General features: G+C 50.9%; 1 protein-coding gene across 1 annotated transcript; it reads right to left on the reverse strand.

The window, feature by feature from the left end:
* Positions 1 to 11,141: 11,141 nt before the first annotated feature.
* Positions 11,142 to 26,245, reverse strand: ZC3H15 (zinc finger CCCH-type containing 15). The gene is made up of 10 exons (XM_008146520.3): positions 26,041 to 26,245; positions 20,988 to 21,089; positions 20,250 to 20,361; positions 19,426 to 19,578; positions 18,909 to 19,000; positions 16,767 to 16,949; positions 15,147 to 15,293; positions 14,925 to 15,026; positions 13,708 to 13,831; positions 11,142 to 11,901 (listed from the first exon to the last, which is right to left on the reverse strand). Exons 1-10 carry the CDS (start codon positions 26,113 to 26,115, stop codon positions 11,711 to 11,713), a joined length of 1,281 nt encoding a protein of 426 aa, XP_008144742.1. The 5' UTR covers positions 26,116 to 26,245; the 3' UTR covers positions 11,142 to 11,710.
* Between the last annotated feature and the right edge of the window lie 5 nt (positions 26,246 to 26,250).

The raw sequence follows: 26,250 nt of genomic DNA on the forward strand, positions 1-26,250 counted from the left end.
GGTGTGCTCAATGGATGGAGTGTCGGCCCTTGGACTGAAGGGTCCCGGGTTCGATCCTGGTCAAGGGCCTGTACCTCGGTCCCAGGCTCCTCCCCAGCTCGGGCCCTGGTCAGGGCTCATGCAGGAGGCGACCCATCGATGTGCTTCTCTCACATGGATATGTCTCTGTCTTTCCCTCTCTCTTCCACTCTCTCTGAAAACCAATGGGAAAATATCTCTGCTGAGGATTAAAAAAGAATTCCGTTCGGTGATTCATTCACGCAAAGGCTGTTTCCAGTCAGATCCGACACGTCAGAAGCATCTGAGTTCCTGGCGGCTTCAAAACAGGAATTAGAATTCGCCGGCGAGTATGAAGTCACCCTCCCTTGTTATTTTTTTAGAAACGCAGCTTGAACAATACCCTGCTGACTGGAAGGAAGTATACCATCTCCCGCAGCAGAACAGCGGCTCACTCCGCACGGTGCCGTACACGGGAGCCTCGCTTCGGGAGTGAACGTGGGTCATTCACTTACTCGTCTGTTTCAGCAGACAGACCCCACGGCTGTCCTCGGGAGCACAGACCATTCTCCCAGCTCGGGCGGTTAATGTCCTTCCCTCTCCATTGTAACTAAGGCGTGAATTCACCGATTTAAAGGTGGAGACGCATCCATGTAAACCGGAGGCTCTGACCCTGAGTGTGTGTGTGTGTGTGTGTGTGTGTGTGTGAGAGAGAGAGAGAGATGATAGAGACAGAGAGATAAAGGGAATGATGGAAATTGACCAATTGCCTGGGGAACATCGAGTTCAGGGTAATACAACAAAGTGCCAAGAAGCAAAATCAAAGTGCAATCAAGAGCCCGGCCAGCGTGGCTCAGTGGCTGAGTGTTGACCTATGAACCAGGAGGTCAGGGTTCGATTCCCGGTCAGGGCATCTGCCCGGGTTGTGGGCTCGATCCCCAGTGTGGGGCGTGCAGGAGGCAGCCGATCAGTGATTCTCTCTCATCATGGATGTTTCCATCTCTCTCTCTCTCCTTTCCTGTCTGAAATCAATGAAAAACACACATGAAAAAACAGTATTTATAGGCTGCTGACCACGTGTTAGACTGACCACAGCAGACAGAGGAACCAGACAACCCTGGCATCATGCCAGCTGCACGTGCGGGCTGACCTCTCCCCGAGCGGAGGACGGGAGACCTGCCTGAGGCCACAGAGCCCTTCTGGGGAGGAACAGCCCCCGGGGAGACCTGGGGAGGGGAGGGTTACAGGTGGGGTGGGCGGCGGGCCTGGCAAAGAGCACTTCCTGCGGAACACAAGCATCAGAGTCCTGCCGCCCAGGAGGCAGTGCCCAGGGAACCCGAGGCGGGCACCCCCACGGCGGGGCACCCCAGGGCGGTTAGGAGGAATCAGGCAGGGCGGGCAGTGATGGGGAACCTGAGACAGTGCTCCCCGATCCTCGCTGCTCTCCCGCCCCCTTCCTCTCCTTGCAGATAACAAACACTTGAGCTGGGCACTGTTTTTGTTTAAACATATTTGTATTGACCCCACACTGGGGATGGAGCCCGCAACCCGGGCCTGTGCCCTGAGGAATCGAACCGCGACCTCCTGGTTCCTAGGTCGATGCTCAGCCCTGAGCCACGCGGCCGGCTGCTCCTTCCTCTTCACCCACGTGAGGGCCGCACTTTGTCAGGGTCTGTACCTGGCAGGCTGAGGGCCGCGGAGGAGGCAGGGGAGCGGTCTCCTTCCTGTGCCGGAGCACACCCGCGGGAGCACTTCCTGTGTCAGAGCACATCTGCAGGAGCACTTCCTGTGTCAGAGCACACCTGCAGGAGCACTTCCTGTGCCAGAGCACACCTGCAGGAGCACTTCCTGTGCCGGAGCACTTCCTGTGTCGGAGCACACCTGCAGGAGCACTTCCTGTGTCGGAGCACTTCCTGTGCCGGAGCACACCTGCAGGAGCACTTCCTGTGTCGGAGCACATCTGCAGGAGCACTTCCTGTGTCGGAGCACTTCCTGTGTCGGAGCACACCTGCAGGAGCACTTCCTGTGTCAGAGCACACCTGCTGGAGCACTTCCTGTGCCAGAGCACACCTGCAGGAGCACTTCCTGTGCCGGAGCACTTCCTGTGCTGGAGCACATCTGCGGGAGCACTTCCTGTGTTGGAGCACACCTGCGGGAGCACTTCCTGTGTCGGAGCACACCTGCAGGAGCACTTCCTGTGTCAGAGCACACCTGCAGGAGCACTTCCTGTGCCGGAGCACTTCCTGTGTTGGAGCACATCTGCGGGAGCACTTCCTGTGTCGGAGCACATCTGCAGGAGCACTTCCTGTGTCGGAGCACTTCCTGTGCCGGAGCACATCTGCGGGAGCACTTCCTGTGTCGGAGCACATCTGCGGGAGCACTTCCTGTGTCGGAGCACATCTGCAGGAGCACTTCCTGTGTCGGAGCACACCTGCGGGAGCACTTCCTGTGCCGGAGCACATCTGCAGGAGCACTTCCTGTGTCGGAGCACATCTGCAGGAGCACTTCCTGTGTCGGAGCACACCTGCGGGAGCACTTCCTGTGCCGGAGCACACCTGCGGGAGCACTTCCTGTGCCGGAGCACACCTGCGGGAGCACTTCCTGTGCCGGAGCACACCTGCAGGAGCACTTCCTGTGCCGGAGCACATCTGCAGGAGCACTTCCTGTGTCGGAGCACATCTGCAGGAGCACTTCCTGTGCCGGAGCACACCTGCGGGAGCACTTCCTGTGCCGGAGCACACCTGCGGGAGCACTTCCTGTGCCGGAGCACACCTGCGGGAGCACTTCCTGTGCCGGAGCACACCTGCGGGAGCACTTCCTGTGCCGGAGCACACCTGCAGGAGCACTTCCTGAGTTCCGGGGAGTAGTAAGCTCCAGCATGCCATTTTGCTCTTTTTCAGAAAGAAACCCCAAGGGAATGGTTGGGAGATCCACAGAGTTTGTAGAAATTAGTTTGAAGTTAGGGTAAACTCTGGAAATAGATTCTTTTTCGTCTTAATGTTGAATATACGAAACAATTGAAGGATAAACTTTGCATATTAATGCTGGACATGTATAACTTAATCAACTGATCAAAAATTTTAATTCATTAAAAAGTTAATTAGACCCTTTTTCTGGCTTATCTAATTCAATAAATATAATTTAGTCCATGTAGTTAAATGAAATCTAATTTATGCGCTAAATGGGCTAATAATGTCTATCACATTATAAGCATATTAGGCAGACATTAGTAACAACTGTTGGAAAGTTACTGCTCATTAGGAACCCGAGGAAGCTGGGGTGGGTGGGATCTGCGGCTAAGTGGGGAGATCTGCAGCGTTTGGGGGGCAAAATCTGGCCCTTTTTGATGGCACATCAGTCAATAGAACTAACGTGGCATCCCTCTGGGTTTGGCAACACTGATCCCAAAGATCACCTCTGCTCACTCTCAGGCCTCCATGGCGTGGGGAGCTGAGCCGTGGGCTCGCAGCGGGGTGGGCTCTCGCAGGTCATGCACGTTCCCCTGCACCAGCCACCTCCCACCTCAGGGCTTCCAAGCTCGCCTTCCGACCTCAAGGAAAGGCCAGATTCTCATTCACTTAAGTCAGTGGTCGGCAAACTCATTAGTCAGCAGAGCCAAATATCAACAGCACAACGACTGACATTTCTTTTGAGAGCCAAATTTTTAAACTTAAACTTCTTCTAACGCCACTTCTTCAAAATAGACTCGCACAGGCCGTGGTATTTTGTGGAAGAGCCACACTCAAGGGGCCAAAGAGCCGCATGTGGCTCGCGAGCCGCAGTTTGCCGACCACGGACTTAAGTCATTCAGAGCCTTTGAAGAATCCAAGGATTTGATAGTTTTAAAAAGAATGCCAAGCCTAGCCTACTCCTGTATTTTTTTGTTGTTGTTAATCCTCACCCGAAGGTATTTTCCCATTGATTTTTAGAGAGAGTGGAAGGGAGAGGGAGAGACAGAGAGAAACATCAATGTGAGAGAGACACATCAATTGGTTGCCTCCTGCACACAACCCAGGTATGTGCGCTTGTTCACAACTGAACCCGGGACCCTTCCGCCGTGGGCGGACGCTCTGTCCACGGAGCTGAACCAGCTAGGGCAGTGCTGTGCTTCTAACACTGCTTTTGAGTTGTTAGGGTCCTGAATCTTACTTACGTTTCCTTAGGCCTTGGGACCATTTCCACCACAACAGCAGACATCCCTCAGCCGCCTTCTCCCCTCACGGTCCAGTCTGCTGAACTACGAGCCACACTTTGCCTCTGCACGTCAGGATTTAGGTAACGGATTGATGAGCAGCTCTGGCCGCCCTGTCTGAGATGCCACCCTCCCGTGTGCGCTCTGGCACACGCACACGTGTGTTGCACGGACTGAAATCAGCCACTTACTTTCCCATCTGCCCAGCAGACTGGGCCGCGTGGACACGGGCGCTTGCTGGTGTTCCCTTCAGCCCCGTTACCCCAGGGCACTACGGAGCTCGCACGCAGTAGCGGCACCGTGTTTGCTGAATAAATGAAAGGCTGAGATGCTTAACAGAGACGACGTAGTGGAGACTTCCTACTGTTCCCTCCTCGTCTGACTGAAGGAAGGTCTTTGCTGAGTAGACACAGCACCCACACGGGCAGGTGGCACCCGATCCTTTCTCCTGTAACGACTCCGTGAACGACTGAAGCCACCGTTGTCCACGTAAAGCAGGGCAGTAGCCTCACAGAGGCAGTGACACGGGAAATGCTGCGTGTAACGACGGCACGGTGTTGTTTGGGTCATTCTGACGAAGAAGCTCCAGTTACGAGGGCTGTTGTGAAGCCGACGTCACACTGAGAAAGGAGCCCATCGAATGGACTCGTTAAACGGCCAGCGCTGCTTTGCGCGTCCGCGGCATCATTGCACCATCGTTGGGGTCCCGGGCTCACGTTCGTTCTGAAAGCGGCCGCTGTGCCTTAGCCCGGTCAGTGCATCGGGCGGGGGGGGGGGGGTGGGGGGGCCCGCTGCCCGGAGCGAAGAGCTGGAGACGCGGATATCCTTCCAGTGAGATCACAGCAATGGGCTTCCTATTGGCCAGCACAGCAGCCTCCCAGGCACTAGCTGAGGTTAGGCATAAAGAGCTATTCAGACAGCAATGCCCTTGAGACCGAGACTGGATGCTGCCCCTGACACTGGCCATGTGACCTGGGGACATGTTAACCCTCTGGGACTCACTCACCGCTGAAACATGGGACAATGGTACTCAGCTCACAGGCTGATGTGAGGAAAACGTGTGATCAGCATGATGGCTGGGACACGTAAGTGCACAATGAACAGAGAGTGCCACCACCATCATCATCAATCTTCATCACCACCACCACCGCTTCTACAGAGGAATGTTATTCCTCCCCAATTCTACAGCCTTTGAACCCCAACTAAACTGAAACCAAATTTAAATATAATAATTAACAAAACTCAAATTAGCTTAAAAATTCCTTCAAAAATACTTTCATTTTAAGTATCTAGTAATTAATTCTATTATCTTCAGTTCAAATACTTATCCTGTATTTATAATAAAAGAATAAATCTAAATAAACATACTGTTAAGCATTTATTTTTAGGTGGTAAAGCTATTCATCTTGTCTTTCGTATATAAGCTTATATATACACACACAAATACAGTTGTGTGTTTTTTTTTGGATTTTAGAACACACAATCCTCTTTAAAAATGATATAACAACACAGACAAGTACAAGACAGAAGGTGAACTCAACCTAAGAAAATCAATCAGTGCAACACAGCACATTAACAGAACGAAGAACAAAAACTATGAACCTCTCAACTGATGCAGAAAAAGCATTCGACAAACATTTAAGCCTCTTTCATGATAAAACCACTCAACAAATGAGAAATGAAGGAAGGTATCCTAAGATAATAAAAGCCATACATGAACAAACCCAGCCCTGGCTGGCATGGCTCAGTGGATAGAGCATCAGCCTGTGGACTGAAGGGTCCCGAGTTCTATCCTAGTCAAGGGCACATGCCCGGGTTGCAGGCTCGATCCCCAGCAGGGGGCGCACAGGAGGCAGCTGATCAATGCTTCTCTCTCATCATTGATGTTTCTCTCTCTCCCTCTCTGACATCAATAGAAAGATATTTAAAAATTAAAAATAAATCCACAGTGAACATCACACTCAAAGGTGATGACTGGCTTTCCTCCAAGACCGGGAGCAAGGCCAGGGTGCCCTTTGTCAAGGTCGCAGCAGTGCCGCAGGGACGTCAGACAAGGAAAGGAAACAAGAGGCATCCAAACTGAACAGGGAGAAGAAAAATGGTTTCTGTTCACACATGACAGGATCTTACACGTAAACCCTAAACGTTCCACAAAAACCCTTTTGCAGCCAATAAGCCATTCTGGCCAAGTCGCAGCACACAAAATCAACGTGCAGAAGTCGGTCACATTTCTAAACACGAATGAGGACCGATCCCAAGAGGAAATTAAGGAAACAGCCCCATTCACTAGACCCGTAGTCGGCAAACTGCGGCTCGCAAGCCACATGCGGCTCTTTGGCCCCTTGAGTGTGGCTCTTCCACAAAATACCACGGCCTGGGCGAGTCTATGTTGAAGAAGTGGCGTTAGAAGAAGTTTAAGTTTAAAAAATATGGCTCTCAAAAGATGACTAATGAGTTTGCCGACCACTGCACTAGAGCATCAGAAAGGATAAGACTTTAGGAATAAACTTACTAAGGAGATAACAGACTTTTGTACATTGAAAAATACAAGTCATTGCTAAAATGAATAGAAAGAGACAAATAAACTGAACATTCTTTCTATGATTTTACTGGAGGCCCGGTGCACGGGTGGGGTCCCTCAGCCTGGCCTGCGCCCTCTTGCAATCCGGGACCCCTCGGGGGATGTCGGACTCCCAGGTTTCGGCCCGATCCCCGCAGGCCAGGGGTCATAGGTCGAACCCGGCAGTCCGACACCCCCTGCGGGATGCAGCAGTGGCAGGCGGCCGGGAGCAGCTCCGCGGCCACTCATCCCGGCCCGGCTGCGCCTACTGCTGCCGCTGCCCCACTCTGCGCTCGCCAGCCGTGAGCCGGCTTCTGACGGAGCGGCGCTCCCGCTGTGGGAGCACACTGACTCCCAGAGGGTGGCTCCTGCGCTGAGCGTCTGCCCCCTGGTGGTCCATGTGTGCCATAGTGACTGGTCGACAGGTCATGTGGTCACAACGGTCTCTTAGGCTTTTATATATAGATATAGATTGATTTCAGAGAGGAAGGGAGAGGGGGAGAGAGAGAAACATCCATGATGAGAGAGAATCATGGACCAGCTGCCTCCTGCACGCCCCACCTGGGGACTGAGCCCACAACCCAGGCATGTGCCCTGACCAGGAATCAAAACATGACCTCCTGGTTCATAGGTCAATGACCACTGAGCCACACCAGCTGGCTAAACTGAACCTCTTGACAATATTGTCCTTCTTCATTTGGAAGACAGTATCACTGGAATAAATGTCCATACTACCTAAAGAACCTGCAGACTCAGGAAATCCTTACCAAAATGCCAATAAACATTCTCTGCAGAAATAGAGAAAGAATTCCAAAAATTCCTATGGAATTTCAAGAGACCCCCAAGTAGGCAAAACAATCTAGAACAAAACATGCCCAAAACGAAGTTGGACGCTGACCGTTCACCACATAGAAAGTGAACTCAACATGGATGAAAGACTAAAACTGTAACTTCTGAAACATAGGAGAAAAGCTTCAGGACAATAGATTTGGCAATAATTTTTAAAAAATGTATTTTTATTGATTTCAGAGAGGAAGGGAGAGAGAGATAGAAGCATCAATGATGAGAGAGAATCATGGATCGGCTGCCTCCTGCACGCTCCCTACTGGGGATTGAGCCCACAACCTCGGCATGTGCCCTGACCAGAATCCAAACTGGGACCCTTCAATCCACAGGTCGACGCTCTATCCACTGAACCACACCAGCCAGGGCAATAATTTCTTAAAATAAAACCAAAGTACAGGCAACGAAAGCAGAAATAGACTAGTGGGATTACATCAAACTTAAACATTTTTCACATCAAAGGAAGCAATCAACATAGTGAAAAGACAACCTATGGAATGACAGAATATATTTGCAAATCTTATTTATGGATTTCAGAGAGGAAGAGAGGGAGCGATAGAAACATCAGTGATGAGAATCACTGATCGGCTGCCTCCTACATGCCCCACCCGGGGGATCAAGCCCTCAACCCGGCATGTGCCCTGACCTAGGATGGAACTGTGACCTCCTGGTTCACAGGTCGATGCTGACCACTGGCTGGCCCGGCCAGTTTTATCAGAGAAACGAATTCAGACAGTTCTATCACCTTTGGAACTTGGCTTACTGAATACTTTTAAAGAACTCGCTGTAAAGCTCAACTGAAAGATGTATCTTACGCAAAACTACGGCAAAGCAAAGTCTCTCTGAAAGCCATGCGCAGCGAATTCCCACACGTTGTTCTGTTTCTCACAGCAGCACTCCTTCCCGGTTCTACAAGCAAGAAGCCAACTCCTGTGCGTGCCATTAAGTCAGGCAGAAAGACGCCGGTACAAGAACGGACCTGCCAGCAGCCTGAGCGTGCGCCACGCCTCGGAAGCCCTTGGCTCCCGTCGGTGTGCCCTAGGCTTTGCTGCTTGCCGCGGGACGAGTTCTGACAGCTGGGTTTGCACTTGGTCCTCTGATCCTCGAAGATGAAGAGAGGAGCAGGCTTTTGAAGACTCAGCACCAAGCCCTTCTGCCAGGAAGAACGAGCAGTGATCCCTCCCGTTATCAAAACCTAGAGAAATCCACATGTTCACTTATTTCACTTCCAATAAACTGGCAGCATTCTAGACAGCCTACAGCCTATTAAGTGTGATTAGGTGCTATTTCTAATAAAAAGGAGTGAATTAATGAAGCCCAACATGATTGGCTTTATTGTATTAAGCACACCTCCTAATTTTAAAACGCTACCTAGCTAAACCCACTCAGGAAACCTCAATCCCGATGCTGCTGTTTCTATTCCGAGTGGCATTTTGGAGGGGTGTGGGTTAGGTGAGAATTACTTATTCTTGTCTCTATATTCTTCTCACATTGTGTCTTCAATTAAAATTTCCAGAAATAATTTGAAAACCATCTTTTGAAGATCTGAATACTCTGCAAACGCTTAAAAAAATACTGTTTTGAAGAAATACTGTTTTTCTGAACGTAAGTAGTATCTGGTCTTCTCCAAGAAACGTTCATCTTATTTCATCTTGTATTTCTTTGAATTGTGCTTATACATAAACTGTGTGTGTCTGTGTGTATCCTGGGTTTTATTCCTACCACATTCTAAATCCATTAATGGTTAGTGATCTAATTCAAGCACTGAAAACATGGTACAATTATACAGCTTCATTGTCAGTTTCCCCATGGTGGGCTCACAGTGTCATATAACCAGTTGTGCAAAAATATGAAAAAGTTTGGGGGGATGGGGGGTGGGTAATGGGGGGAATAAGGATGCATATGTAATACCTTAATCAATAAATACATTTTAGAAAATAAAATCCCTTCACTAAAAAAAGAAAAAATTGTAATTCACTTTGATTAGAAAGATGCTGGCAAACATGGGGCTGTGATGAGCCGTAACTGAGTGGGTGTAAGGCAGCAAGGGCAGGCGGATGTGGTCTAGAGCAGACGATGCCCAGTCCTCACGGGGGAAATGCCCTGTTACCGACTGTACGGAAGCAAGTGCAAGGCCAGCTCCCCTCCCGGGGGAGGCTTACATCTTGGGCTTCTGAACTTCTAAACCACAGACCTTTTAAACTGAAGCTGACTGAGAATGAGTTACAGAGACCTACTGGGTTAGCAATGGGGATTACATCAAAGAGCAATTTGTAAGAAAAAACTATTTGAAAGTGATGTGTAAATGTGTTTAAAATGAAGAGCCAACTTCAGACTTACGGTATTAATAATACAGGGGCCTGTTATTTAGAGGAAGATTTTCCATTTTGATTTTCTCAGGTTAAAATGCTTTTGCATTCTGAGCATATATAGCATTCACATGCTTGCTGTAAGGTAGTAATACTTGAAATTTAAACACCAAAAATCCTTTAGCACGCTTTGATTTACACAGGCCTACTTTATATATATTTAAAAAAAACAAAACCCCACACAATTTAAGGTATAAAGTAAATGGATTCTAACTTTTATGAGCTAATTCTTAGGAAAAGTTTTAGATGGTTTCAAAACGGGAAAAAAGATTGCTTGGGCATAGCTTAGCTTTAGAGAGATTTAAGCTCATTCGATTATTTAAAAACGCTTTATTATTAAAAATGCAATAAATAACATCTGAAACTTTTTCATTAAAAGAATGGATCAATCTTCACAGATACAAACTAGAACTCAGTCTTTTTATGTACGAAGTATTCAAGGTGCGCCTTCATTGTGGATGGGAAATAAAGCTCAGATGGGCCACATTTCAAAGTGGCAATGATAGAACTGAGCAACCAGGCAGTTTCTTTTCTGCCTTTGATATTACCATTTACCAAGATTTCCAATCATCGTCCTCAGGTTCACAACTCAGAAGCACCCTAACTCTCTATGCAGACCAAGAAACTAGTGCCTAGAGGTTTAATCGTCACCTCACCGGAAGCAGAAATGGGACTAGGGCCCCGGCCGCCTTACACAGAGCTATTATCTCAGCCGCCTGAACACCCACTTCTATTTGCAAATAGCACAAGTGCCTGTATCTGAAAAGACACCCGCGTGAAAGTAATGAAGAGGTGTAACTGGTACCAAAGGTGTCATTAGCATTTCGTGTCCATTTAAACGTTACCCTAATGTTTCAGGGAGCCTCCTTGTCAAAGGCTCTTGGCCCAGAGTTTTGGGGGTTTGTTGGCCCTCTTTACAACAATCAAACCCAGCATGCACCTCCCCCCGTCCCCCAAGCTCCACGTGTCGCCTAAGCAGCACTCGGCTCACTGCAGATGGCTAAGTCGGCTGCCCACCACCTGCAGCGTCCGCGAGGCTCCGTGCAGCGCCTCAGAGCACGGCCAGTCCTCAGCTCTGCAGAGAGCGGGGACAGTTCACGGCAACAGATCTCCGTTAACACCCTCCAGCTAGAAACGCCAAGAAATCTCTCACAGGAAAACTTAAAAAACAAGGCCCATGTTGGATTTTGATGTACGATGGTCTTTATTTACAACTTTATTGGCAAAAAAGAAGAGGGCTACGATGAGAACAGTTCACCACAGGCACTGCAGCTGACGGGTCAGAGTCAGGAAGTTTCACTGTAAAGGTCCGCCTACTTCTCCACACCCCGATCTGCTGCGCTGCCCAAGGAAGTCAGCACCGCGCGCAGGTCCCAGGTCGTTAACACACAAACACAGAGGAACAGAACCACCCACGAAACGGCATTAAATAAAGGGCCCTCAGCTGCACGACGTCCCCACACTGACACAGGCCAAGGACAGCAGACGCGGGGAGCAGGACAATCGCCCCGAGTGCACAGTTACCACGACGACGGCCTCTGCCATGAGGCACTGCCTTCGCTACCTGCACTTCCTGTGAGATGGAGCCAGTCGGAGGAAAGACGAGGGAGGAGTCCTCTCTGGAGGCCGGCGAGCCCTCCGAGAGCAGATGGGAGCGGACATCCTGGTGACGGATTGAGGTGGAAGGAATGGATGCAGTCCATTTCAATTCATGCTGGGCGGGCTGCCGGTTCCACGGACCGGCGGGTGTCATTCCTCCAAGTCCAGCGTGTTCAGCTCCTCTTCCAGCTCGTCCAGGTCCTCCCCGGTGAAGAGGTTCTCGTCCACGGGGACCGCCGCGCCGACCCCGTTCTCCTGGCCCTCCCCGCCGTGGTCCTCTTCCAAGTCGCTCCGCTCGCCGTTCTCAGCCCTGCCTCCCGAGGCTTCGCTCAGTTTGTTTTCTAAAAACAACAATGGCAATCCGTAAGGCCTTGCGACAGAAACCCTGCTCTGTTAGGGACTGACAGTCAGAGGGACACTACACCCCGCCCCCCGCCGTCCTGAGGCCACGCCAGCAGGAACCACCTGTCGCCTGTCCCCTGAGCTGAGCTGAGTGTGCTGCACCGTCCCCTCCACCCTCTGCCTGCTCAGCGGCTCGGACCTCGGAGGCAAGATTATCCCCCGTAACTCTGCTCCCTCCAGGACCCAGCAATTAGGTTTTAACAGTCAACATCCACGTAGCACCAGTATTGTCAGAATACACGGCTGTGGAATAAACATGTACGGCGGAAGCACCACTTGGCTTTGGCTTTGCAGAGCCATTAAACCACGGGTGGCAACGCTGGAAACACCTCCCGTCATAACCCGCGAACGAAGGACGTGGGCACCCAGCTCCTCCTCCTCACAGGCTGGACGCGGCCCGGCCTTGCTCAGCGACACCGACACCGACACCGACACCGCTCAGTGGCCCAGCTGGGATCCAAAGGCTGCAGAAATCCCACCACCACGCCTTGGGGTCATGACCTCGGAAGCCCTTGCGACTGGCCGGCCTCCAGGCACCTGCTGGCAGCAGGCTCAGGTCCCGGGAGGGCAGCCAGCTTCCCACGTTACACTGGCCTTCCTTTACGGCGACAACAAGCGTCAGCCTTCTCTCTCAACTCGCCTTGGTGAGCTTCCTTCTCCTTTTCCTCTCACAGCAGCCAGGCCAACCTTCACCTCGCTCGAGTCCTCCCTCCCTCAGGGCTCCTTCGGGCTGGAGACAGGAACGCTGACAGCTCCTATCGCCCACCAGCCTTCCTCCGTCCTCCGAGCTGGACGCCTAGCTTGTGCTCCTAGCTCTGGCTTCCACACGGACAGCCTTCATCCCTGTCTTCTCCTCCTCTCCCAGGCCCTCTCCCTGTGGCCTGCAGATACCCGGGGCTTTCTCGTACCTAAGAGCCCAGCCCCTGACCGTGCCCGTCCTCCCTCCTCACGCACTGCAGGCCGATGAACTCTGGGACCTCTTCCTACAGCCTTTCCTAATGGCAACTGAGGAGTCATTTCCAAGTCGCCCCACCTGAGTCCCTGAACCTGGCCCCACCCCGATGCTGTGCTCTGGAAGGTCCTCACCCTGCTGCTGCACCTGGGACTTCCCTCAGCTCATCGCCTTTCAAACCGCTTCCTCCCGCGAGTGTCTACACAGGATCAGGCAATGCCCCTTCCCCTCAAGTTACAGAGAAACTTTATTCCGGACGCTAGAGGCAGAAGTGAGCCAGCGAGGCTGCGGGGACAAGTTCCAGAAGAAAAGAAGGGGCCTTGGAGCTGAGCGAGGGACAGGGAGAGAGCGTCCAATGCCAGCTGTTTTTTTTTCTTTTCTTTTTAAAAAATCCTCACTCGAGGACGTGTTTATTGATTTCAGAGAGGGAGAGATCGATGGGCTGCCTCCCCTATGTGCTGTGACAGGGAATCGGAACCCCAACTTTTCCATGTACAGGACGAGGCTCTAACCAAGAAGTCACCCAGCCAGGGCCCAGGGCCACTGCGGACAACCAAAACCTCCGCCTCGGGAGGCCCGTCCCACACGAGGTCCAAACTCACTCCCGTCCCCACTTCTAGCTTCGGCTCCCGTACCCATTTCTGCAGCCTCCTCTCTCCTCAGGGCTTCTACCATCGGTCAAACCACACACTCACGTTACCAGTCGGTGCCCACGGGCACCTAGGGTGGTCAACCCGGTCTAACCCCTTCGGCAGCTGCCTGGTTCTGAGAGTACACGCGGTAGCACACTTACCATCCTTTTCTGCCGTGTACGTGCTGAATCGTTCCAGACTGGCCACGGTGATGCCTGTCTCCTCCACGTCTCTCGGGATGTACTGGCTTAGATCTATGTCGTTTATGCTCACCGAGTCATCAACCTTTAAAAGTACATGGAAAACAGTGTGACTGGTAAGACCAATTTTCATCACTCATTGTCTTTACCTTAACGCAGTGGTCGGCAAACTCATTAGTCAACAGAGCCAAGTATCAACAGGACAACGACTGAAATTTCTCTTGAGCCAAATTTTTTAAAGTTAAACTTCTTCTAACGCCACTTCTTCAAAATAGACTCGCCCAGGCCGTGGTATTTGGTGGAAGAGCCACACTCAAGGGGCCAAAGAGCCACATGTGGCTCGCGAGCCGCAGTTTGCCGACCACAGCCTTAATGAAACAAAATCATTACTGCTGTCAAGTGAAAACACATGATTTACTGTCAAACTTTACTTTTTTAAACTTCTTGAAAAAACAGCAATGCCATATTTAAAGCTCCTTCCTCTGACATCATACTCTTACACACAGAATACGATAGTTTTATCTTTCAACTGCAAGACAGAAGCCAGAATTTTATAAACGTACAAAATAGTCAGCTCTCTGCTATTACTAAGCTTGCCTACAACCAAATGAGGGTGCTATTCCCTCCTGCTTCCTACTCCGCACTATTTTTTAATTTAAAATTTTATTTTATTGATTTCTCCCCCTTTTCAGAGAGAGCAGGAGGAGAGAAACACCGGTTGGTGCCTCACACAACACAACCAGGAACTGAACCTGCAACCTTTTGGTACAGGACACGCTCCAACCAACAGACACCCAGCCAGGACTGCACTTTTTTTAGTTAGTATTTCTGTCTCGTGGTTTCTTTTTATAGAAAATATTAGACAGAAAGTCGCTTTTCCTTTAGAGGGAGAATACAACACCTACTTCTCACAGCTAACACCTAAGCACTGGACTATACAGCAGGCACTTCCCTCGTCCTAGAAAGGAAATACACTTACTGGCTCGTGCGCTTCTCACGAGCATCCTGTGCTGAGGGGGCGCCTGCCCCCATGAGGGACGAGGGTGGAGACCAGAGGAGGGGTGATTCCCAGGTGAGTCAGGACCTGAGCAGAGCCCCGGAGGGGCACTCCTACCCGCGCTGCTCCACCGTCACTCCCTCCTCTCAGCCAGCGAGAGAGGGTACCCGCTGTCTCTTACCTCGTCACCGCCTGCTCCCTGCGTGTAGCGGGTGTCGTCTGCTTCCTCGTCGTCGTCGTCAACCAGTTCAGGACGGAATTCAAACACCTCACGACCACTGATCTACTCAGACAGAGACAGGGACTCAGGACAGGCTTCAGACACACCCGGTTAGGGCCGGCTCTCGGCCGCACGTGAGATGAACGAGAGGAGGAAGAGCCCGCCTGGGCCCCGGGGACATACCACCAACGCCTTCCCCGCCTTGAAGTCGGCTTTCCTTCTCTCCATGTCCTGCTCCAGCTTGTCGATCTTCTCTTGTCTCTTCCTCTTCTTCCAGGCGAGGAAAGACTCTAGCGTGATCTTGGTGACGTTTGGACCTAGGGCGGCGCGCTGCAAAGAGAGGAGTCACTGCCCCTCCACCCACACAGCCCCTCGTCGCTTTCTCTCCCGGCGAGGAAGCCCCTGCCCGTGGCGGCCACGGAGACATTCCATTTGAACCGGATTTACTTCTACTTCACACGGCAATGAGTGTGTCGTTCTGAACGAGGCATCTTGTTGAAACGAAGGCGAGTGAACTTGCCATGAGCAGCTTAATGGAAGTCAATGCTGAGAACAATAACCGTGGAGAGCACCGAGGCCGTGTCAGCATCCCTGCGTCCTTCTGTTCCTCGGCGAGGAGGAGAGCAAGCAAAGACGCCCCCTGCTCCTCAGGGCCACCAGCCAACCAGCAACCCCCGGGGACACACCCCTGCTGGACGCCCGCCCGTCTCCACCACCCCGACCTGCCCCAGCGAGCAGCCCGGCGACGGGCCTCTCCCCGAGGCTACACCCCACATGCGGGGAACCAGGACACAGCACTCCCAGTACCCCGACTCCAGTCTCCGCTTCCTGTCACCGCCTGTCACCTCCAGCGGGAGACATCAGCAGCATGTCCATTTAGGAACAAATTATAAAGTCCCAATACTAGACAGGTACACAGTGTAAATTACCCAAGAGGCGGTAAAAGAGATACAGTTTAAGATGCACAGCCTAAAGCTGGTGTTTCCAATCATCTCAACATCTTTCTGTCACATGCAGAGTTGTTTCGGCTAACTCATAGACTGAACTTCTGTGCTGAGCCAGAGACGGCTAACTCATAGACTGAACTTCCGTGCTGAGCCAGAGACGGCTAACTCATAGACTGAACTTCCGTGCTGAGCCAGAGACGGCTAACTCAGAGACTGAACTTCCGTGCTGAGCCAGAGATGGCAGCTGGAGTGTTTTCAGTAAGCCCCTCTTCCTCTGGATAGCAAAATGGTGAAAAGTAAGACATCAGGGAAACATCAAACACCTCAAGTTCAACTATCTGAATCCCCCCCATTATGTCTCCTTCATTAAGAAAAAAATAATAAAAAATGAAAACACACACACACTAATTACTGACAGTATTACAGATGCGCCTCTCCACCCACCAGGCCCTCACCACACTCCTGTTTGCGTCCACAGGCCATGCAGATAAATGTGTCAGTTCTCTGGTTAATCTTTTCCCATCCCTCCACTTCCCTCTCAGATTCATCAATGTGAATATTGACTAAGCATTTTAATGAACTGATAAAACCAGTATATCAATCTTATGGAAACAACTTATTTGACAATCCAGTGGCCAGTACTTAATCATTTCATAATCATAAAATTAATGTCTTAATTGGCTAATGATTATGGCTAGATCTACATATAAAGAAATTTAAAAAGTAAGGCAACTTCAGGGAAAGATCCTATTTTTTCCCCTTTCCTAACAACATGCTGTTGCCCCCAAGTGGTAAATATTAAAATTTCACAATAAATACTGCCTTTGCTTTTTATGGTGGAAAAGATACTAGTTACCTCTCTTTCAATGAGATCTTCTAATGAAATTTCATCTTCTTTCTCTTCTTTCTTCTTATCTTTTTTCAATACAAATCCAGGAGGAAGTGCATGACGATACATACAAATATCGCCCCCTCCGGGGCACACCCAAAACCAGCCATATTTGTTGTTTTCAATAGCGTCAAGGAAATGCTTGCACACCTACAGGGAAAACAGAATTCACAGCAGCAGCTCAGTATAGTCCGTTTCCAAGGTAAATGCGTAAGCACACAGAACAAGCACATTCTTACCCACAACCTCAGGCTACCCCTGCACAGAGCACCCTGTGCTCAGAAACGTACGTACGAGTTAACCTTAACCCTTTGCACTCGCTTGCTTTTTTCTCGATTCCTTTATTCTAATGCTAACTGTGTCGAGTCACACTCGACATCCGAGTGCAAAAGGTTAAAGTACTGAACAGTGACTGCTCTTCAAAGAGGACCTGGATAAAACTTCTGTCTTTGACAATGTTGTAAATTCGGAATTATACAAGAGGACTTGCTCCATTTAGCCTTTGTAAATGTAATCTGAAATCTGATTTTTAAATCAGAGAAAATATAACTGTTATAAGAAATAAAACCAATGATTTTGCTTTGGTTTGACCTAAAAACCAATCCCATGCAGTAATGACATAAGCACGATTTGAATTACGTGAAATTATAGGGATTTTCGGAACACAAAGCACAGTGACCCTTCAAAACACGAATGGGCCCTGGCCAGTATGGCTCAGTGGGTTGGAGCATTGTCCTGTGTGCCAAATGGTTGCGGGTTTGATTCCAGTCAGGGCAAGTGGGGGAGGCAGCTGATTGATGTTTCTCTCTCAAATGAATTAAAAAAAGAACATAAATGGGTGCAAGATGCAACTATATTGAAGCCTCAGGTCATAAACTTTCCAAATAAGAAGGGAAAATTAACTAATGTGTACATTTCTTTCCTGAACAAATACAACAAGCCTAAGTAAAACTGTTAGAGGGTTCCAGGGCAGGAGGACTAGGGAAACTGAGACAGGGAAGTTAAAACAAGGCCAAACAGTGCGGGCAAGCCATCCCCCGCAGCAAGGACACTTGAGAGCCGATGGCTACAGCCCCCTAAGGAGGGAGGCAGAGAGGGAGGCAGGGGAAGGGGAAAGGGCCGTTTCACTCCCAAAGCAGGGAAGAGCCCACAGCCCCCGCTGGCAAGGTCAAGGGCAGGTGCTTCTGGTGAGTCTGGGAAGGCCACAGTCAACAGGGGCCTGAGACGTCATCTGCACAAGAGTCAGCAGAGGAGTTCTGAGGCCCACAGAGAGGAGGGCGTACGCCGCCTCGGACCCCAGCCAACCGCTCTTCCGACCAGCGGAGCGTCCGCCTGCGCTCCCGGGCCAGACGGACAGGTGTGCGGGCTGTGCTTTTCCACAAGGCGCACGCTCCAATGGCTGAACACACGGCTTTCACTCGCTGTCAGGGCCCCGTACACATTCAGTTCCGTGAGAAGACAAGGGCCGAGGCCGGGACACCCTCCCCCGCGGGCTCGGGCTGTCCTGTCCCCACACCTCTCTGGTGGCCGGGACGGGCCTCCAACAGAAGCAGCACTCAGAGCTTTCCTAGCCCACGCGAGGCTGCCCGTGACTGCGCGGCAGGTGAACACTGTGGGCGTGAACGCAGGGTCCGAGAAGTAAGGCACCGTTTTAAAAGTCCATTTCCTGCAACACTGGAGCGTGAGCACCTATTCCAAACTTCATACGTGACACTATCTGCACCGGGTGCTCTAAAAACTCTCCCGATCAGGATAGAATTATCAGTCAAGTGGGTTAGTTTAACATTCGCCATCCATTCTTTTTGCAAAAAAATAGGAAGAGAACTGTTAGTGGCATACGTGCCGGTGCCGCCCATGTCTGAGAAGAAAGGCCACTCAGAAATGGACTGAAGGACGCAGCCACAGGTTCTCCAAGGCGACTTCTGAACAAGAATTTAACTCTATAACCTACACGTGTCCATCCCAAAACAAAGCTCAACACCCCCCCCGCCCAATCTTTATGAAAAGACCCAGCAACATAAGGAATAATCCAACCCAAAACAGCAGCAAACACCGTGCCACATGATTGTCCCTAAAGATAAATCCACTCAATTCAAGAAAAGAACATACTATTTGCGTTTTGGGCTTTTTCTTTTCCGCCTCACCGTGCTTCTTGTTCACCACTTCTTCCAGCTTTTTCTCATCCCAGTTTTCCATAGTATCTAAAAGGAAGGAAACGGACACTAAGTACGGTGTCTTTATCTGCTGTTCCCCAAACACACTGCCCGTCTCCGTGGACAGGAAGGCTGTCTTACAGCACTTGTGACAATGTATTTTCTTCAGACACCAGAGGTAAGCATCCACAGGGTGGGATTATTCACCCAAACCCTAAGCAGGCAGGAACATGAGAAGGCAGTACTGTAAGAAAAGCTGAGAGACAAATCCAAAAGAAGCAACTGGTTTTTAATCATCCTCATTTACTTAATCAAAGGGCATCATGTAATCAATTCCAATTTTATGAAAACAAACAAAAAAATAAGTTATTCTTTACAGTCTACTAATACTGAAATACTCCTCAAGTTACTAATATTCTTAGTGACTACAAACCCAGAGACACTGATCTTTAGGAAAAGGTCTTTACAAATACCTTTCTCCAGTTCTTCATCTCGTGCGTCAATGTAAACACTCCGCTTCTCGCCCTTCCTCTCCAGAGTGAGGTCGTGGGAGAACTTGCACTTGTCCCCCTTCGTGCACTGCCCTTGCTTGAAGAAGGCGCACACCACAGACTTGGGGTCGGCACCTGTGCAAACGGCACATGGATGTGTAATTCGCTCTGCCAGGTCCTAAAGCACAGCTTCTAGGTGAGATAAACTACTTCTGTTATTTCCTACTCACGGATGTGAGAGGAAAACACCACCTATGGGGGGTTAGTATGACATTTTTCTCAAGTTCTTCTATTGCATTTTATATATATATTTTGTTTCTTTTATTACCAAAAACAAAACAAAACAAAAGAACAAACAAAACACCCCAAAACCAAACAAACAAAAACAACAACAAAGGGGGCAGAGGCGATGGGGAACCGCACACACGTGTTATTCCACAATCACGTGTCTGGCTGCAGCTCATGAGGCGGGAGGCAGAGAGAATGAAGTGGAGGTATACTCCACGAGTGTGGCCTCGCAGTCAGAGCCCTGGTTTGCCTTGTGTACTGCCGAAGACTGGGTGCTATAAAGCAACTAAATCATTAACTTTGCCTTAAGTTGGGGGGCTAATGGCTGGAGTAAGTGTTGTCCAATGACACAGCCGTGCACATATGTAAAGTCACTGATAGATAATGATGACAAAGACAGTATCATTTTCATAGCAGATACAATCAGCTTATGATCTGAATATATATCAAAACAAATTAAGTGTTTCAAACATGAACCATATTTGATAGAAATAACGCTTCTGAGATGTGAAGCTCACCTTTACTTATTTTCTGAGCAGCAACCACAGGCTTGAACAGCTCATTTAGCTCTTGCAGCTCTTTCTTCTTGTCGTCTTTCTTTAACTTCTTTTCAGCTTCACTCTGTGCTACCTGTAATATTCCCAGGTGTAACAAACATTTGATTTCATATAACTGTTTTCACTCCCAGTGACATGTAACATTAACATTACATCAGTTTTACAATGCCTTTCAGAATATATTAGGCGGTGTGGTTAAACTGGGAAACGAAACTGCTAAATGTTGTGACAGTTACTTTAAAAAATCTTTAGTTCTTAGTTCCTATAACTCATGCACTGCAAGTGGAAATCTGAAGTGCTGCCATCTCTGTGGAAAGCGACCAGGCAAATTTATTAAAGCTAGAACCCATTTCCCTCAATCTAGAAGTGTGCCTCCAAACACACCACGCCACAGAGGAAGCACACATGCCTGAGAGAACATACACACAGGACACTTCCTGTACAACTGTTCTTAGTTAGAAAGGGACTCTAGGTGCAAACCAAGCGATCACTGTGAGCAGTGAAGGATGAGCATGTGCAGCCGGTGTGGCCTTAGACGAGTTAAGAGCCGTCTCAGAACGGCTCGAGGGAGATCTGAGGCACTGCTGAGCAACCTGGACCCGATGCAGAGAGGTGTGTAGAGTAGGACTCTGGTCGGAAACATAACACCAAATATCTTCAACTGCGAATGGAGAAAATGCAGACATTTAAATTCTGTACCTGGCGTGGATTCTGCTGACCAAACTTAACCTGGTGAGTGACAGCCTTGATAAACTTCTGCTGCTTTGCTCCCTTCTTGTTCTTTAGACCGAAAGTTTTGTCCTAAATGAAAAGAGAGTATAAAATATCTTAGCCATTTATACTTAAAAGTAGTAATTTCTTATCTACTTTTCCAGTCACATCTGAAACCATTCTTTACTTATGGGTAAGAAATGCAGTCTTTCTTATGCTCTTCACAGAGGCAAACACGAAAACATCAGGTCAAGGCACCATGTGACTCAGAACGCCACCCGGACTCCACCACCAATAGGACTGCAGCCACACCCTGCCACTGCACCCCATGGCCGCTTTCCTGCGCTACAGCGAGTGCAGAGTTGCTACAATACGTCTAGGAAATGCTTGGTCAATAGGGTTAATTCTAAGCACAAGACAGCAAGAGCCTTACCAGAGGGGAGACAGCAGGCACAATTTCAAAACTTGCTTGGCCTCTAGTGCATTTTCCTCACGGGATCCTGAAGAACTATGTACTGTTTTGAACACATTTTTGTAAATACTGCCTAAGAAGACACATTAAGTTCTAGACTGGTGTTTTGGGTCGTTGTCCTCTCAAAACAATTACATTTAAAGAACTCAAACTACTGAGAAGTATTCATTCCTAGCTGTTGCTAAATTGGAAATAGTAAAATTGAGCATACCTAACTAAAAAGCAACATGTTACTTAAATCTGGAATATTAACATAGTCATCTGGGAAAACTATTAAAAGGAATAGTAGTATTTACTATGGAATGCTCACTATGTGCAAGGCACTAATCAAATCGTTGGCTACCTATTCACATGTAATAAGTATGAAGCACAGAAACATGTAGAAGCCACTGCACGTGTGTGCCAGCTTGTGCTTCAGGACTGCAGTGGGCTGAACAGCACCCCCCAAATTCACGTCTACTTGGGATCTCAGAGTGCAGGTCTTCGCAGGAGTAGTAAGCTAAGACGGGGCACAATGATTAGGGTGGGCCCCAAGCCCAATGCCGGAACGCTTTTTCTTCCATCTTCACAACATTCTGTTTCCTACAGCCTATGCATCGGGTGTGAGGTGCCACACTTCCCGTCTACGAACAGTGAGCTCTCGTGGGGGACCCGGTGCGGAGATTCTAGAGGAAGTGTCACCAGGAGCAAGTACAACAGCATCTGCACACACCGCCAGAGAAGGCACAGCCGGGGTCCAGCCCATGCCCCTACGGCAGCAGAGCAGCAGCCGCCAGACCGAAGACCACAGAGCAGGGAGGTTCTGACTCAGGGAGACAGGAGTAAAGTGGTCCTTGCAGGGGACCTGGCCGCGGGAAAGCAAGCACTCGGGACAACAGCCCCGTGCAGCCCTCAGGTCCCAGGAGGAAGCGCTTTCCGTGGCCCTGTGTGGGCACGTGACTATCCCGTCTAGAGAGAAGTCGTGTTCTTGGAACTCTACGTCAGAAATTATTTCTTCCACAGAGAGAGGGCACTCACTTACTCAGCAGTCACTAAACGTAAATTCCTGAACACGTTTTATTGAATCCTCTTAGCAATCTTATACTATTACTAGTGGCCCAGTGCACAAAATTTGTGCACTCAGGGTCCCCCAGCCTGGCCTGTGCCGTCACAGTGCAGAAGCCCTGCGACCCATCGCCCCAAAGAGGTAGGCCTCCACCAGCCTCATGTCCCCAGAGCTGGCGCCGGGTGCGGGGACGTGAGCCTCATGCAAGTCCCTGACGCTGCAAGTCCCCACCCACCCGTGCCTGCTGCGCACGCAGCCTCCTGCTGATCGGTTATTACAAGTGAAGGCATCACAACCATTTGCATATTAGCTCTTTATTATATAGATCACACTCTGTAATTGTAGCTACTGAAACTTAAAAATGTCCAATTCTTTTGAAGTAACATCCTATATAATCAAACCCTAATACACAAATCGACCAAACGGCGGAATGACCGGTCGCTATGGCACGCACTGACCACCAGGGGGCAGACGCTCAACGTAGGAGCTGCCCCTGGTGTCAGTGCACTCCCACAGGGGGAGCACCGCTCGGCCAAAAGCTGGGCTTGTGGCTGGTGCGTGCAGCGGCAGTGGGGGAGCCTCTCCCAATTCTGCTGCAGGCAGGAGGTAAGGAGCGAGGGGTCCTGGACTGTGAGAGCCCGGGACTGCGAGAGGGATGTCTGACTCCAGGGGGAGTGGGTCCTGGACTGCAGGAGGGCACCGGCCAGGCTGAGGGACTCGCCCTCTAGTGCACGATTTTCATGCACCGGGCCTCTAATCTGTAATAATAAAAGCGTAATATGCTAATGAGACTGGACGTCCTTCGGGATGAAGCCAGGGCTGTGAGGGAAGCTGGTACTGGCAGCCGGGGGAAGGAAGGCCTACTCTTGCACGAATTTGTGCACTGGGCCTCTCGCTGTTAATCAGGGCAGGCTGTCTCCAGTGTGGCGCTTTAAGGCAGGGGCGGGGACGTCGGGCCGTGGGCTGTAGGCGGCCCTTGAAATCAGTTGGTCTGGCCCTGCCAAGGCACCAGGGTGAGTTAATACAATGTTGGACCAAATATTTTTAAGCTGATAATTATCTATGGCGCAAGAAAGATGTCATCAATATCCAAATGGCCCTATTGCACCCCTGCTTTAAGAGCACAAGCTCTGAAGTCAGACGGCTCACATTCTATTCCCAAACAGAACTAAGCAAATTACCTTCTTTGCCAGCTTTCTTATTCGTAAAGTGGGTCTCACACGAGCCTGGGATTGCTGAGTCACCAGGTTTACCACCAGAGGAAGCACACCTCAGAGGAGAACCGCACGGACTCTGGAGCAGATGTGCTGGGTCTGAACCCTCGCCTGTCACTTGCCACCTCACCCTCGGGCAGGCTGTTTAACCTGTGCCTGCTTCCTCAAGTTAAAGTCGGTGATAATACGTACCCCACCGAGAAAGAAATGCGCTGTGTGAGTCACCAGACGGCCGGCTTCTCTCCTCTCCATTCCCCAAACACTGAGAACCGAGTCAGGCCACCAAGTGTTAACTCTTAAGCGACAGGTGATGTCGTAACTAAGGCATATTTGGCTCCACGCAAAGTCCTTGTTGTTCCCAGAAACACCTACTTAGGTGACCCGGCCAGTTGGTGGACAACAAGTTTTCTGAACACCACACGGTGGCTCTGGGATACCAACACCTCCTCTTGAAAACAGGCTTTCTCCCCATTTCTTGGTTTAGGACAGACCTTACCTAAACTTAACCTGGATTTGGGAGAGGGGGAACATGAGGGGGGAAGAGATGCAATCAAGCCCCAATCACGGTTAAGATAAAACCAGGGAGATAAGATCCCAAAGGTTAGGTTAAAGGAAAGAAACTGTGTGTTTCAGACTTGGTCATTTGAATACAAGGAGTTTAGAAACAGGCAGTCATTCTAAGAGAAGGAGGGCTCCCTGAGAGCCTTAACACCCGGTGAGTGAATTCGGTTGTGAATTCGATTTTATTTAAAACCAAGCCCCTTCCCCTCCAGGTAATCCTGCTTCTGGTTCAGGCAGCTTCCGCTCCTACAAGGGAGCTCTACTTTGCATCACGGCCAACCAGGTTAATGCAAACTCAGTCAAGGACGACAGAATGCCATCCCTGAATGCCGCGGGGTACCTAGCACTGTTACCACCAGAGCACCCTCCCTGGGGTGCCCCTAAGTGCCCCAGCCGGGCTGAGCTGCTGGGCGAGTCCTCAGGGTACAAACAGGCAGTGAGAACACAGGTGCCCGGCCGCGCGGCTCAGGGGCTGAGCGCCGCCCTATGAACCAGGAGGTCACGGTCTGGTTCCCAGGCAGGGCACCTGCTGGGTTGTGGGCTCCATCCCCAGTGTGGGGTGCGCAGGAGGCAACCGATCATCATTGATCTTTCTATCCCTCTCCCTTCCTCTCTCTGAACACACACACACACACACACACACACACAACAACACATTAAAAATAAAAAAGAATACAGATGCCACCTCAGATTTGGAGCGTGGCCAAAGCTACTAGACCTCGTCATAAACATGCTAATTAAATCACATCGGCAGAATTTATTAAAAACAAAAATCACTTATAAACGCCTCATTTCAAGGCTCCGGAAATGCATTTTGGTCGTGTTCCAACAAGAAGGAACTATCTATAGCTGCCCTGCAAAAGGCTATCCATCAGTCGGACATACTTTATGCAAAAAAAAGAAGAAGAAAAGGCCATGGCTTTCCCCAATTACATCCAAACCACACGAGAAACGACTTCTTTTCATGGTGAGAAGGAGCCGCGGCAGGAACCTGGGGAAGAGACACCCTTTGGGGGTGAAGGGGTGGAGGGGGGGGGTGCGGACTCTTTCCAGGAATCTCTCCGACACGGTCGCTGGGAGACAAACGTCACCCACTGCAGGGCGCCCCCTGCGCCCCGGGTCACAGGGTCACAGGGCGGCGGGGGCGAGGCCCTCCCCCCACGCGCAGGCACCACGCACTCGGCGCCTAGCGCGCTGCGGCCCCGGACCCCGGACCCTCGTCGTCCCGGCGTCACCCGCTTCCCTCGGGCTCCAAACGCACGCAGCCAGCGCCAGGGGAGAGGCCCCCGCCCTGCACGGGCCTCGAAGCCGTTCGGCGGTGAACGGGGAACAGCACGGAGCAGTCCCCGTGGGCTCGGGAGAGACCCTAGTTCTGGGCGATGGCAAAGGGCGCGGGGCGCGGCAGGGCCGGCCTCCCTCCGCGTCGGGCCCGGGCAGGGCCGGCGTGTTTTCCTGAACCCCAGCCCAGAAGCCCGTCCCCCCCGGAGAGCTGCGGAAGGACCACCCCGCGCAGGCCCGGAGGGCGGCAGGGGGAGGTGTCGCTCGCCCCGGGGCGGGCAGAGGCGGAGGCCGGGAGCGGGCGCGCCCGCGTCACGATGGCGATGAGATGCGGCGAGTCCTCGGGAGCAGGACCTGGGCGGTGGGCGCCCGGGGCCGAGCGGGGGACACGTGGCCCGACCGCGCCCGGGCGCCGGGGACCGGAGGCTGCTCCCCTCGGGCCCGGCGCGAGTGGGGGAGGGGCGCGCTCACCTCGATAATCTTCTCCTTCTTCTTCTGCTCGGCTTTCTTGCTGCCCCCGGCCTGAGCCTGCTTCTTGGGGGGCATGGCGGAGGCAGGTGGCACCGGCCAGACCGGGGCGCAGCTGGACACCGTCCGGGGACCCGGCCCCGCGCGCGGCAGGAGGGGGAGACGCGGGCCGCCGTCGCCGCCGCGCCGCACGTAAAGCGAGGCGCTCGCTCG

Source organism: Eptesicus fuscus, chromosome 11, assembly GCF_027574615.1.
Source record: "Eptesicus fuscus isolate TK198812 chromosome 11, DD_ASM_mEF_20220401, whole genome shotgun sequence".
Taxonomy (NCBI): Eukaryota; Metazoa; Chordata; class Mammalia; order Chiroptera; family Vespertilionidae; genus Eptesicus; species Eptesicus fuscus.

Bases quoted from the DNA above. Each gene is read 5' to 3' on its own strand.
- ZC3H15 (XM_008146520.3), bottom strand. From the start codon at position 26,115: ATGCCCCCCAAGAAGCAGGCTCAGGCCGGGGGCAGCAAGAAAGCCGAG. The intron at 19,001-19,425 runs GTATTTGTAAAG...CCTTCCTTTTAG, and splicing joins AGATGAAGAACTGGAGAAAG to ATACTATGGAAAACTGGGAT. The intron at 15,027-15,146 runs GTATGTCCCCGG...CTGTCTGAGTAG, and splicing joins AGGCGGGGAAGGCGTTGGTG to ATCAGTGGTCGTGAGGTGTT.